Raw genomic sequence first — 14,509 nt, 5'->3', positions numbered from 1 at the left:
GAGTCTCACTCTGTCGCCCAGGCTGGAGTGCAGTGGCACATTCACGGCCACCCCAGCGTCAACCTGCTGGGCTCCAGCGATCCTTCCGCCTCAGCCTTCCAAGTAGCTGAAACTACAGGAGCGTGCTACCACACCTGGCTAATATTTTTTTTTTTTTAAATTGTAGAGACGAGGTCTTGCCAAGGTACCTGGGCTAGCCTCGAACCCATGGGCTCAGGCAATCCTCTAGCCTCAGCCTCCCAAAGTGCTGGGATTATAGGCTGGAGCCACTGCCCCTGGCCACGGAGTGATTTTTCCATGGACACTATAAAAATACAGATATGCTGAGTTCATTTATGACTATGGACAAAAATTCTGCTTTGATATTCAATGAAATCATGATGAGTCAAACACAGGAGAAAGGAAAAGAACAAACAACACGTACATACAAATTTAGGTACAATGGCCCAAACTCTAAGTTTCTACATATTCCATAATGATGCTAAGTACTCTATATTTGTGTACTTCTATAGCAGTAAATCCTGCCCCAAATGCAGAAACATGGTTTACATACAGGAGACTGGTGTCTGGAAGAGTTGAAACAGGAGAAAAATGAACGGCCTTGAAGGAAGTTAGCTTTATGTTCAACTGCTTTGAGTTGGCAACAACTTTGGAAACATCATATAAGTCACTCTGCAGCCCTGTGTATACAAAGACATAATTTAATATGTGGGAATTTTATTTGCAGACTCAAACAGGAAATTTGTTTCAGTGTTTTTATATTGAATATCATCAATACCACCAGTTCTTCTAAAACTTATAGCATGATTACCTTCTCTACCTTTCCAAATCCTCATTTACTCTGTCCTTTCCAGTCTGTGTCCTGATTGATTGAATCCTCTGGAAACAGACTTTTCCTCTTCCTCACATCTAATGGCTAATTTCCTCTCCTCTAGTGAGCCACTTCTCACCGTGACCCTGAGTCTTCTTGAAGAATGCATGAGTGGGACAGTATGGTGGGGCCCTCTCCCCCAAAATCAGAATTATCTTTTGGAGGGTGGGCCTCTTCTAATACACTTGGAATTTGTTCCTCTGGATCACATGGTCAACCAAAGCTTTTATTTGGAAGTTTTGAGAAGGTTGTGTCATGATTTGTGGAAGAAATGTCCCAGGTTGTGGCAAACAGGTGACTGGCTCTTCCACCATGACAACGCGCCTACCTACACCACACTGAGGATTAAGCAGTTTTTGAAAAAAACAAAACAAAAAACAAAACAGTATGACTCCCCATGCTCCACCTTCCTTATTCACCCATCTCATCCCAGGTGACTTGTTTTTGTTTGTTTCCCTAGATGAAAAAAACCCTCAAAGGAAAATGTTTTGCCGATGTGGAAGAGGTGAAACAAAAACAAACAAACAAAAACGGCAGAAGCACTAAAATGTAGCAAAATTGATGAGTTCAGAAACTTTTGAGTAGTGGAAAAAGCTTCTCAATAGATGTATTGAATCAAACAGAGTACTTGGACAGTGACTGAAGTTTAAGCATGTAAGAATACACAATTTTTCATAAATAAGTTCTGTTTTTCGGGGGACACCCCCTTGTATATTGAACACGGTATGGCATCTTAGCCTTGGCTAAGGGAAGACCCTCAAGAAGTAAAATCTTTGAAAAGTTAAGTAGGTCTTCAAGTTATTAAAATTAGAGAAGATGTGGCTAGCATCCCATCTTATAACACTGAATTACACCTAAGACTATGAGAAAAAGTGTACAGTGCCAACCAAAGGTGTGGATGGTAGTTCAAGCAGACGTTCTTTTTCCCAAGTTAAACTTAATCAATTATTTTTAAAAGTCAGTTTAACACTCATTTTCAAAACATTTTGAGTTATAAAATGTAATAAAGCTGCATAAAGCAAATGTATAACTTAAATATTATATATTTTAGTTACTACTAAAACCATGAAAATTTATTAGCCACCTAATTTATGACTCTCTCAATCACAATTTACTCTCACCTTCACTAAAAATAACAACTATCATAATTTTTATGGTAAATATTTCTTTGTTTTCATCATAGTTTTATCATCCAAGAGTGCATCCTTACATTCTACAGTTTAATTTTGGCATTAAATCTTTAAATCAAATGTTTGACTTCAGCCCCCACTCTATTTTAATTATTTCAATTTATTTGTTAAATAAGCCAGTTGCTTGTGTAGTTTTTATAGTCTTGTATTTTGTTGGTGAACTCTTCATGGTGTCATTGACTATATCCTTTTGTCTTCTGTATATGTTACATTTTTAGCAATTGATTTTCTCTTTTTCTTCAAGTGCCTCTGTCCACCTACCTTCTTAGAGGGAGAGGAGTTGCTAATTGGAAAAGTCAGAATTCAGGACATTTATTAGACCACAGTTACTGGGCAGGCAAACTTTCAGGTTAGTACTCATGTGGACAGTCCTTCTCTCGTTCATATAACCAGTAGTGAGCAGGAGAATATCCTTCTCTCTGGGTCAGTCTTTTTTTTCACTGCCTGCTCTCTCATGGCAAACACAGGGGTTTAGCTCCTCTGGGTAGGTTAGTGGGTTGAACCTGATTTAATATTGTTTATAAGTAGCTCTTAGGTTAAAAATGACAAAGGTGTTCCTGTGCAGGCCATGCTGTTCCTCTGTATACCAAGTGCTACAGCAGTTACCACCTAATGCTTGATCTACCCAGTAGTCTAACTAATATCTGTGACTGAAGCCTGCACTGTGGCAAAAGATCAAAGATGGATCAGGTATATGGCCATTAGATAGGCTTTTGGAGTTGTTTGTGATTTGGGGCTGTTATGGAAACAGAAGGTTTATGAAACTTTTCAGTCCTCTGATTAAGAATAGCAAAGGTACTGATGACTTATTAGATGCTATTCAGGGCTGGGCATGGTGGCTCACACCTATAATCCCAGCATTTTGGGAGGCCCATGAGTTCGAGACCAGCCTGGGCAACTTGGTGAGACCTCATCTCTACAATAAATCAAAACATTAGCCAGGTGTGGTGGCGATGCCTGTAGTTTCAGCTACTTGGAAGGCTGAGGCAGAAGAATCGCTTGAGTCCAGCAGGTCGAGGATGCTGTGGCCATGAGCGTGCCACTGCACTCCAGCCTGGGTAACAGAGTGAGACTCCAACTCAAAAACAAAACAAAACAAAAAAGAAGCATTCAATATTCCAAGAACATTACAGTTATTACCACAGAAGTCTATGTCAAGAGATCACATAAAACTAAGGGTAATTCCTGAACTGGCTTATATGCTAAATGTGGAGCCTTTACCTACTCTATCAGTTGGTACTAATTCACATTTGTCCTCATCAAATCTACAGAAAGAATGCTTGGGTCAATTTAAATGACTACAAATGACTCACAACTATCAGTTCGGGTGTCTGGAAAAAAAAATATTGTCAATTATAGGCCTGTTTTCTCTGTAATTGTGAACTGAGGTGATTTAAGGAGAGTAAGGCGTAGAGCATCAAGACCCATCCAATCACTGTCATGATTTTTTACCCCAAGGAGGAGATTTACTTATTTCCACATTAAAGCAGTACATTTTGTTTTTTCTAAATTCACTAAGGGAATAGTAGAAGCATGTTTTACTTCTGAGCAGCATCACTGGTGCATATCTGTAAAGGTAAGATAGTTTAGAGTTTCCTTCATAAGGTCCTTTTGAGCATTTACAAATGAATTTTATATAATATTCTAAGTCTTTAGGTTATGAATGTGCATTAGTCATTATTTGTAAATTTTCTGAGTGGACAGAAGCTTTACCTTGTAGGAGGGCTTCAGCTGTCTATAGTTACTAGACTTTATATTTCTAACTTGGGGATTCCTAACTTCCTGTAAAACAATTAAGGAATTCATTTTACCGGAACAGTCATAAAAAACCCAGTGAAACATTGCCTGTATCAACCCCCAAATATTATGGAAGTTTGGAAGAGTAAACGGCACACTGAAGCTGAAAGAGTCCAACTAAACTATCAGACACCACTACTCTTCCTCGGTTCTGGAATAAACCACTAGTGGTCACACAACTCCTCAGAGCACACACCGACTCTTTCCTTATAAAATCAATTTAGATGATTTTATGCAGATCAATCTGAATCATCTGTTTCAGAAGGAAGAGAAAGCTTACCTATTGACTCAGATCTAAATTATAGTTACTTTAAAAGGTGTGATAGAAAATGATTAAAAGCAGATGGGTGTGGTGGCTCATGCCTGTAATCCCAGCACTTTGAGAGGCCAAGGCAGGGGTATTGGTTGAGCCCAGGAGTTCAAGACCAGCTGGGAAATACAGCGAAATCTCATCTCTACCTAAAAAATAAAAAATTAGCCTGGTGTGGTGACATGCACCTGTAGTCCCAGCTCTTCCAGATGCTGAGGTAAAAAGATTGCTTGATCCCAGGAGGTCGAGGTGGCTATTAGCCATGATCATCGTGATCGTGCCACTACACTCTAGCCCAGGCGACAGAGTGAGACCCCAATTCAAAAACATAAAATAAACATGAAAAATAATTTTAAAAGTTATTCAAAGCAATAAGAAAAAATATGCTATCATACTCACCAATATCCCTATTATAGTAACCGTAGAAAAATATGTCACCTAGACCAGCTCCATTTAAATGGTCTCTTTTTACCCTGCAGGTCATGCCTCATTAGGAGTAACAAATAAGTTTTCTTATAAAACTATAATACAGAAATAGCAAATACATAAAATATATATGTATGCATTTATGCATATATATTTGTATATAATCTGTATACATATTTTATATATATGAAATATTTATCTATATCCATCTGATATATAAGATAAAGAGGAGAAAACAAATGACTGAATAATGTAGTTATTGCACTTGACCTCACCTTGTATTTGAAAAACTTGGTCCCAGTTAATAACATCACGTTCCTCCAATAGCTGTTGGTAAGCCCTGACATCTTTGTAGAACACAGCATAGGCATTAGTATAATGGTCAAGGTTATCTATTTCAGCCTAGGACAGAGGACATAATCATAAAAACATAAGCATATTTTCTGGAGAACCCAAACCTTAGATACCATTAGTTGGGCAAATGTAGCTAATTTTCCATTAACAAAATTAGCTATCTATAATACAATGGCTAGGTGGGAATGTGGTGAGGGGAAAAGAGGCGTTTTTTAACTTTTGCTTGAATCTTTCTTCTGATATAAGATTTTCTTAAGGCGTCTGTTTCACATTTTTCTTGGATTTTATTTATGTGTAGAAATAACAAGAGTATATAGCTCAATGGATTAACCTCCAAGAGTCAAAACTCTCAAAATCTTCCTAATGTGGTCAGGACAGCGCCTCTGTCACCATGTGAGCTTTTCCTTGGTCTCAGGGCAAAATGGAGTGGATGTTGTCTTCATCACATGACCAAAGTCAAATATCATAAGAAATTATCCACCCAGTGGAAAAGCTAGTTATCTACAGATCAGTCATTTGTGCTTCATGCTTCCAGAGATTAGGCAACACTAAGAAAACACTTTATTGAACACGTTTTTCATATTCCTGACACTCTGAAGACAATCAAATTAAAAACTAATGGTGAAACTATAGTGTGTTAAGCTAAAGTACATGGCTACTATGGCTATACTATCCTTGTTACCTTCTAATCTGTCTTTCCAATTCTTCTTATTTTTTTTGCCTTTGAAAAATGTACCTCTCAGGCGGGCTCGGTGGCTCAGCCTGTAATCCCGTGTCTTTGGGAAGCTGAGGTGAGTGGACTGCCTGAGCCCGTGGGTTCGAGACCCGCCTGGGTAGGCGAGACCTCATCTCTACAATAAATCAAAAAATTAGCCGGGCGTGGTAGCGCACGCCTGTAATTCCGGCTACTAGGAAGGCTGAGGCGGAAGGATTGCCGGAGCCCAGCAGGTCGAGGCTGCGGTGACCGGGAGCGGCCACTGCACTAGTCTGGGGGACAGAGTGAGACTCCAACCCAAAAAAAAAAAAAAAAAAAAAGTACCTCTCAGCCAGGTGCAGTGGCTTATGTCTATAATCCTGACATCTTGGGAAACAGAAATGAGAGGATTACCTGACTCTAGGAGTTTGAGACCAGCCTGGGCAACTTGGTAGGAGCTCATCTCTACAATAAATAAAAAATTAGCTGGGCATGGTGACACACAACTATAGTTCCAGCCACATGGAAGGCTGAGGTGGAAGGGTCATCTGAGCCTAGCAGGTCAAGGCTGCGGTGGCCGTGAGCATGCTACTGTACTCCAGCCTGGGTGACAGAGTGAGACTTCTACTCACACACAAAAAAAAAAAAAGAAAAAGAAAAAAAAAAGAAAAGAAAAAATAAAAAAGCATACCTCTCTTTGTCGTCGAGTGATGACAGCTTTGAAGTCTGGCCATGAATCCAGTACTACTTCCTTTTGAAAGGGATTCCCACGATTTATGTTCATCACTGCTCCATAAACCTGAGCCAGAGAACCCAGAGATACAAGTTAATTACACTATTAACTGTTTCAGTTGCATATTACCCTCTTCATCTCCTGTGTAATCATGGACATGAGAAGGGAAATTATAATACATATACATACCACACACATACACGCACACATACACATACACACACACACACACACACACACACACACACACACACACACACACCCCTTTACTCTTATCAGTGCACATAAAAACTGGTAAAAAGCCTGAATCCTCTGAAAACTTCCCCTAAACCTAGTTTTTCTAATATAACAGTGAGAGGTACCAAATTGATAGGGTTACTAGGTGGGTGCTTGGCACATAAATCAGCAATATTTGCAGAATTAATCAGAAAATGATGTATAGATTTAGGGCTCATACATATTTAAAAAATTCCACAGATCATTTTGTTGCTCAGCTTTTACCTGAGAAATGCAACTACTCCTTCAACCCCAAATTACAATTAAATATAATTTGAGGGTGAAGCAAACCCAAATTTAAAAAAAACTCCAAAAACCTGCATTTCAGTTGATGGAAAAAGGCTCTATAAGTATTCCCTGAGGGTAATAACTATGTCTCATTCATTGTTATATCCGTGGAGCCTGACACACCTGAATGAATTCTTGGTGACTAAACAATATTAGAGTAATATTAAAATTGTCATGTGACTTTATACAGTTTTCTCTCTATGAAGAAAGATGTCTGTCCTATAAAACAACTTTTCATATGTTACATGTGTGCTTGTAGAGGTTGGAGAAAGTTTTGGTGATAATAAGGACTGTGGAGTTATAGGCCAATGTTCATAGTATTTTCATAATACATAAAAACTGGAAGCAACCTAAATGTCCATCAACAGTTGAATGAATAAATGGGGCATATTCATACCACGGATTACAAAATAGCAGTGAAAATGAATAGAATATGCTACAATGAATCACTGAATCTTATAAACATAATCATGAGCAAAAGAAGCTAGGTACAAAAAGGATACTTATTGTATAATCTAATGGATATTACATAGAGGAACAGATGAAATGAAATTATAGCTTTGGAAGTCACGACAGTGATCACTTTTGGGGTGCAGGGAGAGGTATTGGTTGGAAACGACCACTGAATTTTGAGAGGAGTGGTATCTAGGTAATGTTTTCTTCTACGTTAGTAGATATTATACAGGTATTTGCCTTGTGAAAATTCAATAAGCTGTATAATTATATTGTATGTGCTTTCTAGTATGTGTTAGACTTCAATGAAAAAATTTACAAGGGCATTAGAACTTACATTTAACCTCCTTTATCACTATATTTTAAATTAAAAAATTATTAGTATTTTTTAAGAGGCAGGTCTTGCTATGTTGCCCAGATTGGCTTTGGATTCCTGGGCTTAAGAGATCTTCCCACCTTGGACTCCCAAGTAACTGGGACTACAGTTGTGCCACTGTACGTGGCTTTACTGCTTCTCTTAATCCAAATCACTCACCTTACTACAATGCCTAGAATATTATACAATTTTTTTCTTTCTTCCCTAACCTGGATCTCACTCAAACATCCTCACAAAATGGCTCTTTCCAAATTGAGTTTTGTTTATATTAATGTGTAACCTGGATCACCCTTAGTGAAAACCCAAGAACTAAAGTAACCTGGAAGGATCAAAATTGTTCTATGAGTCAATACATTTTGTGGCTGCTCATCTTATATAAAATGGTTTTATTAAAATGGTTACATGGGGAAATTGTACTTCCTTATTCAAAAATGTAGTCTAAATATGACTGGAATGTTCAGAAGATTAAAAGAAAAAAACTCAATATTCAGATTCTGAAAAAAATAACTTGTTTGTATAAGATTTGGAGTCAACTGAAAGATTTGACATTGATTAAAAACAAACTCATCCAATAGCTGTTTATTCAAAGGACAAGCATGTAGTATAGATGGAGAGTGGCTAAAAATAAGTAAAATGCTGGAGGAATGAGCAGTTAGAGTTTATGAAGGAATTGTGAAGGAATATTTAATCACTTAAACACTAAGCTGAGGTTACAAAATACAGATCCATAAGCTTCAAAAAATGGAAGAAGGGTAAAGAAACAAACTATTTTATTTATTTTTTATTGTTTTGGTTCTTGAACATCTTTTATGACCCTATAAATAAACATCACTGAAACCTTTCTAGTTTCAAGAAACCTTTCATTTCAAGAGTTAGCCAGACACATGAGTAAGGCAAAGTAGCTCACCATCTTATTCCATTAATTCGCCTCAGTGCCAGCATTCAAAATTGGAAAATTTGGGTCAGATTGTCCATTTGGACATTTTTTTTAACCATATGATCCCAAATTATGATTCAGGTTTTCTCCTACAACATATAGTTTAAGCTATGATTAATAAAGCAAGAGGACTGGATTTAATTAACATAGTACAGTATACTAGAGGACTCCCTCTAGATCATTTTTATTCAAATTTTAATAAACATAGGGATTATTCACGGTGTTTGTCACAAATACAGGTCTCTAGCTTCAAAAATTCGGATTCCTTATATCTCTCCTGGGTGATTTGCATGCCACATTTGAAAATCACTGTCACAGGGCATTCTCTTTCTCAAGAAACTCAGCTCTCAAAGCCAATTTCACTGCATTCTGCATTTTCTCCCCTAAGTGCTTGTAGCAGTTCTAATCTCTCATTTATTGTAATCTTTGGTTACCAACATCTTCCACAGTAGTGCTGAGTTTTATCATCAGCAAGCCCTCCTGGATTTTAAAATAGGAACTTGGTGACCAATAGAGCCACTGAAAAAAACTTTAAAAATAAAGATCTTGAAATAAACTTCAAAATTTCAAACTTCTAAGCTTCAGTTCTATTATTTATTTGTTCATCTTAACTGCAATGCCATCCAATCCATACCCTTCTGTCATTTAGAACTCAAATTTACTTAAGAAATAATTTGCTTTTGAAACAGTCTAGAAATCACCTAAATTTCCCTGGGAGTCTTCTAGAGGTATAGTCAAAAGTGTTATTCCCTGGGCTTTAGCGAATCAGGCACTAGCAGGAGGGGGCTGGGAAGCTATATGTTTAACAAGTGCTCCTAGAGAGTCTTATCATCAGAAAAAACAAGAAATAGCCACAAGTTTGACACTGTTTTACAGATTAAGACAATCAAGAAATAAAATAAAATTCTGAACTTTATAGTACCTTGAGTGATTCAGGAAAGCAACTCTTCAACATTTTCTCCAGTGTCAGTAATTTGGTAGAACAGTTTAACACCAACATCTTCTCCAGAGTGTTTGCAATTCCGTACCTAATTAGAAACTTAAAGGTAGGCATTTGATTTTTGCCGTTAACATTTTAATCTGGCTAGGATATCCTTGTCACCCTGTTTTCACTGGGTATAAATCTGGCTGCTATTGCTCTCTCTGAAGAGGGAAAAAGATGGGGAGGTTCTGGGATCGGTAAACCAGAAAATACAAGAAAATGGAGAGTCGTCCTTTTTTTTAGTCCTGGACAGATGTGAGAGCCTATACTGGGTTAAATCTTTCCATTACACACATTCATTGTACTCTAAACTCTTCCTTCAGGGCACTTACAACTGTAATTTTATGTTCTTTGGGTTTTCTTTGATTTAAGTCTATGAAGGGCATGGAGGTAGGGCCAGTGTCTGCTTTTTGCTTCACCGTATCCACAGCACTTGGCATATAACGTGAACATTTTTAATAGTTTTTGAATGGATACTATGAAGCTCAGGGTAGGAATCTTGAGCTCAGTAGCATAATTTTTTTCACAATGTGGGGCAAAGACTAGAGAAAAGACTTCAGTGGAATAGGTGGATACAAGGAACAACTTGAAGAGAAGCACCTATATTAAAGATGAAGAATCAGATACGGACAAGGGCTTAGGCTCATTTTAGCCAGATAAAATTAAAGAAATAGATAGGGCCTACAGATAATGTGTGCAAACTCATCCATTCTCATGCGATTACATTTTCTAGATTTGGGGGCTTCATTTCCCCTGCTTTGTTCCCAAGAAAACTTTTTTCCCCAACGTTCCAATGAGGGATTAACTTAAAGAAAAAAAAAATTCCTACAGTCAATGTAGTGGAGCTCATCTGCTTACACTTAGCAGCCAGGTACTAGGATGACAACAATAACTCAGCTAGACATAAGAACCTGGTACTTCTGGAATTGTGGTGCAGAACTTGGATTATTCGACTATAACACATTTTCCTGGTAGAGAAAGTTGCTTTATATCCCTGTGTGGCATACCTGTATGACTACAAGTTACCCCAAGTATTCAATTGTGATCTACATAAATCCATCGTAAAACTTTTATTAGGAGTTTTATGTGTCTGAACTTCTACAAAGCATATGATCAAGCACTGTGGGCTCTAGTTCACTGAACGGTTCACTTGAGGTGCTTGTGTTCTCTTCAGGAGTCAGAAGAAATACCAAGGGCCAGGGTAGCACCAGAAAAATAAGAAGGCTTTTAGATTCTGCTACTCATAGTTGGACCAATATTAGAAACTTTGAAAAGTTTCAAGATTTCAGGATGGCAAAGAAAGTCATATATCTCTTCACCCTTTTATTTATTTGACTTTTAACTCTTTTGTGAACTCTAAATAAAAATCATATTTCAACTTTTTCATAGATATTTATTTTAAACATATTTATTTAAATTTAATATCTCTTGATAAAAAAATGGCCAGGCACAGTGGCCAATGCCTGTAATCCCAGCAGTTTGGAAGGTGGAGGCGGGAGGATGGTTTGAGGCCAAGAGTTAAAGATTGCAGTGAATTATGATTGTGCCACTGTATTCAAGCCCAAGTGACAGAATGATACCTTGTCACAAAAAAAAAAAAAGAAAAAAAATGAAATAAAACAATTTCAAATGGCAGTGGATCCTAAATTTCTTAATTGGATTTGATGTCTAGAGATCCCTTTATGCCCTAATACTTAACAGAGTAACAAATACAAAAATCAAGGATTACGAGTATTTGTGGATGGTTTGCTTATTTATTATGTTTTTCTCCCCTGAAGAATCTAAAACCATTTATACAAATAGGTTTAAAAAAATGTAATATATGTATATATATGTGTGTGTATATATATGCATATATATTATAGTTTATTGATATTTATTTATGTATTTTGAGTTGGAGTCTCACTCTGTTGCCGAGGTTGGCGTGCAGTGACAGCCATTGCAGCCTCGACCAGCTGGGCTCAGGTGATCCTCCCACCTCAGCCTTCCAAGTAGCTGGAGCCACAGGCATGTTATACAATTATTTATTTATTTATTCATTCATTCATTCGAGTCAGAGTCTTGCTGTCACCCAGGCTGGAGAGCAGTGGCACGCTGCTCACCATCACCACAACTTCAATCTGCTGGGCTCAGGTGATCCTTCCACCTCAGCCTTCCAAGTAGCTGGACCTACAGCTGTGTGCCACCACACCCAGCTAATTTTTAAATTTATTGTAGAGATGAGGTCTCTACCATGTTGCCCAGGCTAGTCTTGAACCCGCGGGCTCAGGCAATCCTCTAGCCTCCTCCTCCCAAAGTGCTGGGATTAGGCCACCTTGCCTGGCCAATAAATATAGTTTAAATTAAAAATTCAGGCAACAGAAAAAATAGAGGGACAAAGAAATATGGAGTCATGAGTGAGGTTAATATGCACAGCATGGAATACAGTCCTCCATCTACAACTGATCCTTTTTATCTGTGGATTCCATATATGCAAATTCACCTACTCCCTAACATTTATTTGTAACCTCCAAATCAATACTTGCAACATTTGTGCAGTTATTTGCAGACATAAACAGAGCAGCAACATAATTGAGTCTATTAACACACATTTCCAGCTAAGGTTGAACTAGGCATGTTCTGCCTCACAATGAAAACAAGTGTCCTTTTCATGGTCTGTTTAGTGCCATGCTTTTTGTTTGTGATTTTTCTCTTTAAAATGGACCCTAACCATATTGCTTAAGTGCTATTTTGGTGTTTCCAAGTGCAAAAGGCTCTGATGTGACTTATGGAGCAAATACATGCATTAGACAAGTTTTGTTCAGGCTTAAGGTATAATGCTTTTGAATTAACTATATATATTAATCTGTCTTTTTACAAAAGTATACATGAAACAATGTTATTAGGTTATTTATTGGTCTGTTGCTAAAGATATTGTGACCAGAGGGCTTGTAGAAACCTAACTGTATTTCCACTGGGGGTAATGTTTCAGTATTGACTAAGTCAGTGTCTGATGTAACTTTATTGAACATAACTCCCACAATGGTCTCTCACCTCCTACAGGTACCTGCCTCTCACCTCCTGCAGGTACCCTGCAGATATGGGCAAGGGCTGAGGCAGGTACCCGCAGGAGGTGAGAGGCTACCTCTGACTCTAAGCTTTCTAGCAGATAACATAAAGAGAAACAAACATGGTTAATTGCATGATTGTTTGCCCATAAAATTATTCTTATAGTATTTCTCTAGCATGTTTTTGTTGTTGTTGTTTGTTTGTTTGTTTGTTTTCTACTTAAACTATCTACAAAGTCCAGTTCTCTAACTTCTTAATAGTCAAAACCATCCTTGTTTAGGCTTTAATTTACCTTTGTAGACTATACTCTTGTAAATCACAAACAAATTACTTAAGGTGACAAATTAAAATCAGAGAGACATTTCCCCCATGGGTTCACACAGAGAAGACATTATAATTAATGTACAACATTTGGCAATACCCTTTCAGTAAACAATGATGAATTTAATAGCATCTTTCATTAAGTATGAGCTTTTAAAAAATTTCACAAAATAGAATGCAAAAATTCTCATAGATACAGAATACATTTTTATACATATTTGAATTATGGTAGAAAGTAATAACAAGAACTATTAACTCTGTAAGTTACAAGATCAGAATGTCATATCCTTTCCACTCAATTACAGATGGTACATAATCAGTACGTGCTCTAGAATTGGAAGGTAAAGGTTTGTAATTCCTTTAACCAAACTATTAAACTCAGTAACTGAAAGTCTTTGTCAAGATAATAAATTATGGTCATATAAGTTTTAGGAACTGAGGTTTCTTTGGGGCATTTGAGCACAGAGAAACTATTTAAAATATTGTATTGATTAATATTCATCATTCAAAGAAAGCATGACTCTCCTGGAGACGTTTCTTATAAACAAATAATGCTTAAGACTTCTGTTTTTATAATGTAACACACTATTTACAATACAATGGTGGACATTTGCTAACAAGGAAAGAAAACTTTTTTTTTAAAGCACTTGTAATCCAATACTAGTAATTATTTTCATATTACAGAATTTTTCTTCAGATACTCTGACCTGTTCCTCTAGTTGTGTCCATATTACAATGCAAAAATTTTTACACTTTGTAATGTTTACTTTACTCATATCAAAATTCAAAGGAATAAAGCAACAAAAAATTTAAAAAGCACACCAAGAAACAAAATTTATCATTTTCTCTAAAACTAATTAGAATTTATTCTTTCTGTATAAGTTAGAATTTCATTTCCTCTATTTTTCCCTTCCATTATAAACTGATGACTTGGGATATTTTAATGAATAAATGCTTACCTGCTGTTGAGAGTTCAGTCTGAAGTTGAGAGTTTTCAGCTCTGTATCAGAGAAGTAGCTCCTTCTATATAAATGGTAAGCTTATTCTTCAAGGTGCCTTACCTAGTTAGTCCTTAGTGGAAAGAGGAGAAAGATTAAAAGGCCTACACCTGTAGAAGGGGCGGGGTTATGGTGTCGGTCAGGTGAAAATCATCTCACATACAACACAGGTATTAACACTTTATCTCTTCCTTTTTGCCACATTTATTATTATAGTGTTAAAGCTAATGAATATCAATCTTTATTTAGAGATGGGAATTTTCTAGACATTAAATCCATCTATGCATCAGGATTGCATAGAAGGGAATAAAAGGGAATTGGATTCAGGCAAATGAGGGTACAATAAAATAATACAGAGTTATTGACCCCTTCGGTATTTTAATCTATTCTGAGGAAAATCCTTTTGCTGCCCTAAGTTTCCAAGGCTGAATGAGGGTAATTTCTAAAGAGGATAC

The 14,509-nt window shown here is 37.0% G+C and overlaps 1 protein-coding gene across 1 annotated transcript in view; it reads right to left on the bottom strand.

The window, feature by feature from the left end:
* Window positions 1-14,077, bottom strand: part of GLYATL3 (glycine-N-acyltransferase like 3) — an 18,211-nt gene extending 4,134 nt beyond the window's left edge. The window contains exons 1-5 of the mRNA XM_008071050.1: window positions 14,016-14,077; window positions 9,628-9,744; window positions 6,334-6,441; window positions 4,870-4,996; window positions 554-680 (exon numbers count right to left, since the gene is read on the bottom strand). Coding sequence (XP_008069241.1) covers window positions 554-680; window positions 4,870-4,996; window positions 6,334-6,441; window positions 9,628-9,705 — 440 coding nt within the window. The 5' untranslated portion in view covers window positions 9,706-9,744; window positions 14,016-14,077. The remainder of the gene's footprint in view (window positions 1-553; window positions 681-4,869; window positions 4,997-6,333; window positions 6,442-9,627; window positions 9,745-14,015) is intronic.
* Window positions 14,078-14,509: the final 432 nt, after the last annotated feature.

The sequence above is a fragment of the Carlito syrichta genome, unplaced genomic scaffold, assembly GCF_000164805.1.
Source record: "Carlito syrichta isolate Samal-C Ts95f unplaced genomic scaffold, Tarsius_syrichta-2.0.1 Scaffold314106, whole genome shotgun sequence".
Classification (NCBI taxonomy): domain Eukaryota; kingdom Metazoa; phylum Chordata; class Mammalia; order Primates; family Tarsiidae; genus Carlito; species Carlito syrichta.
Note: the sequence above shows the minus strand (reverse complement) of the source record. Positions and strands in the feature narration are given on the sequence as shown.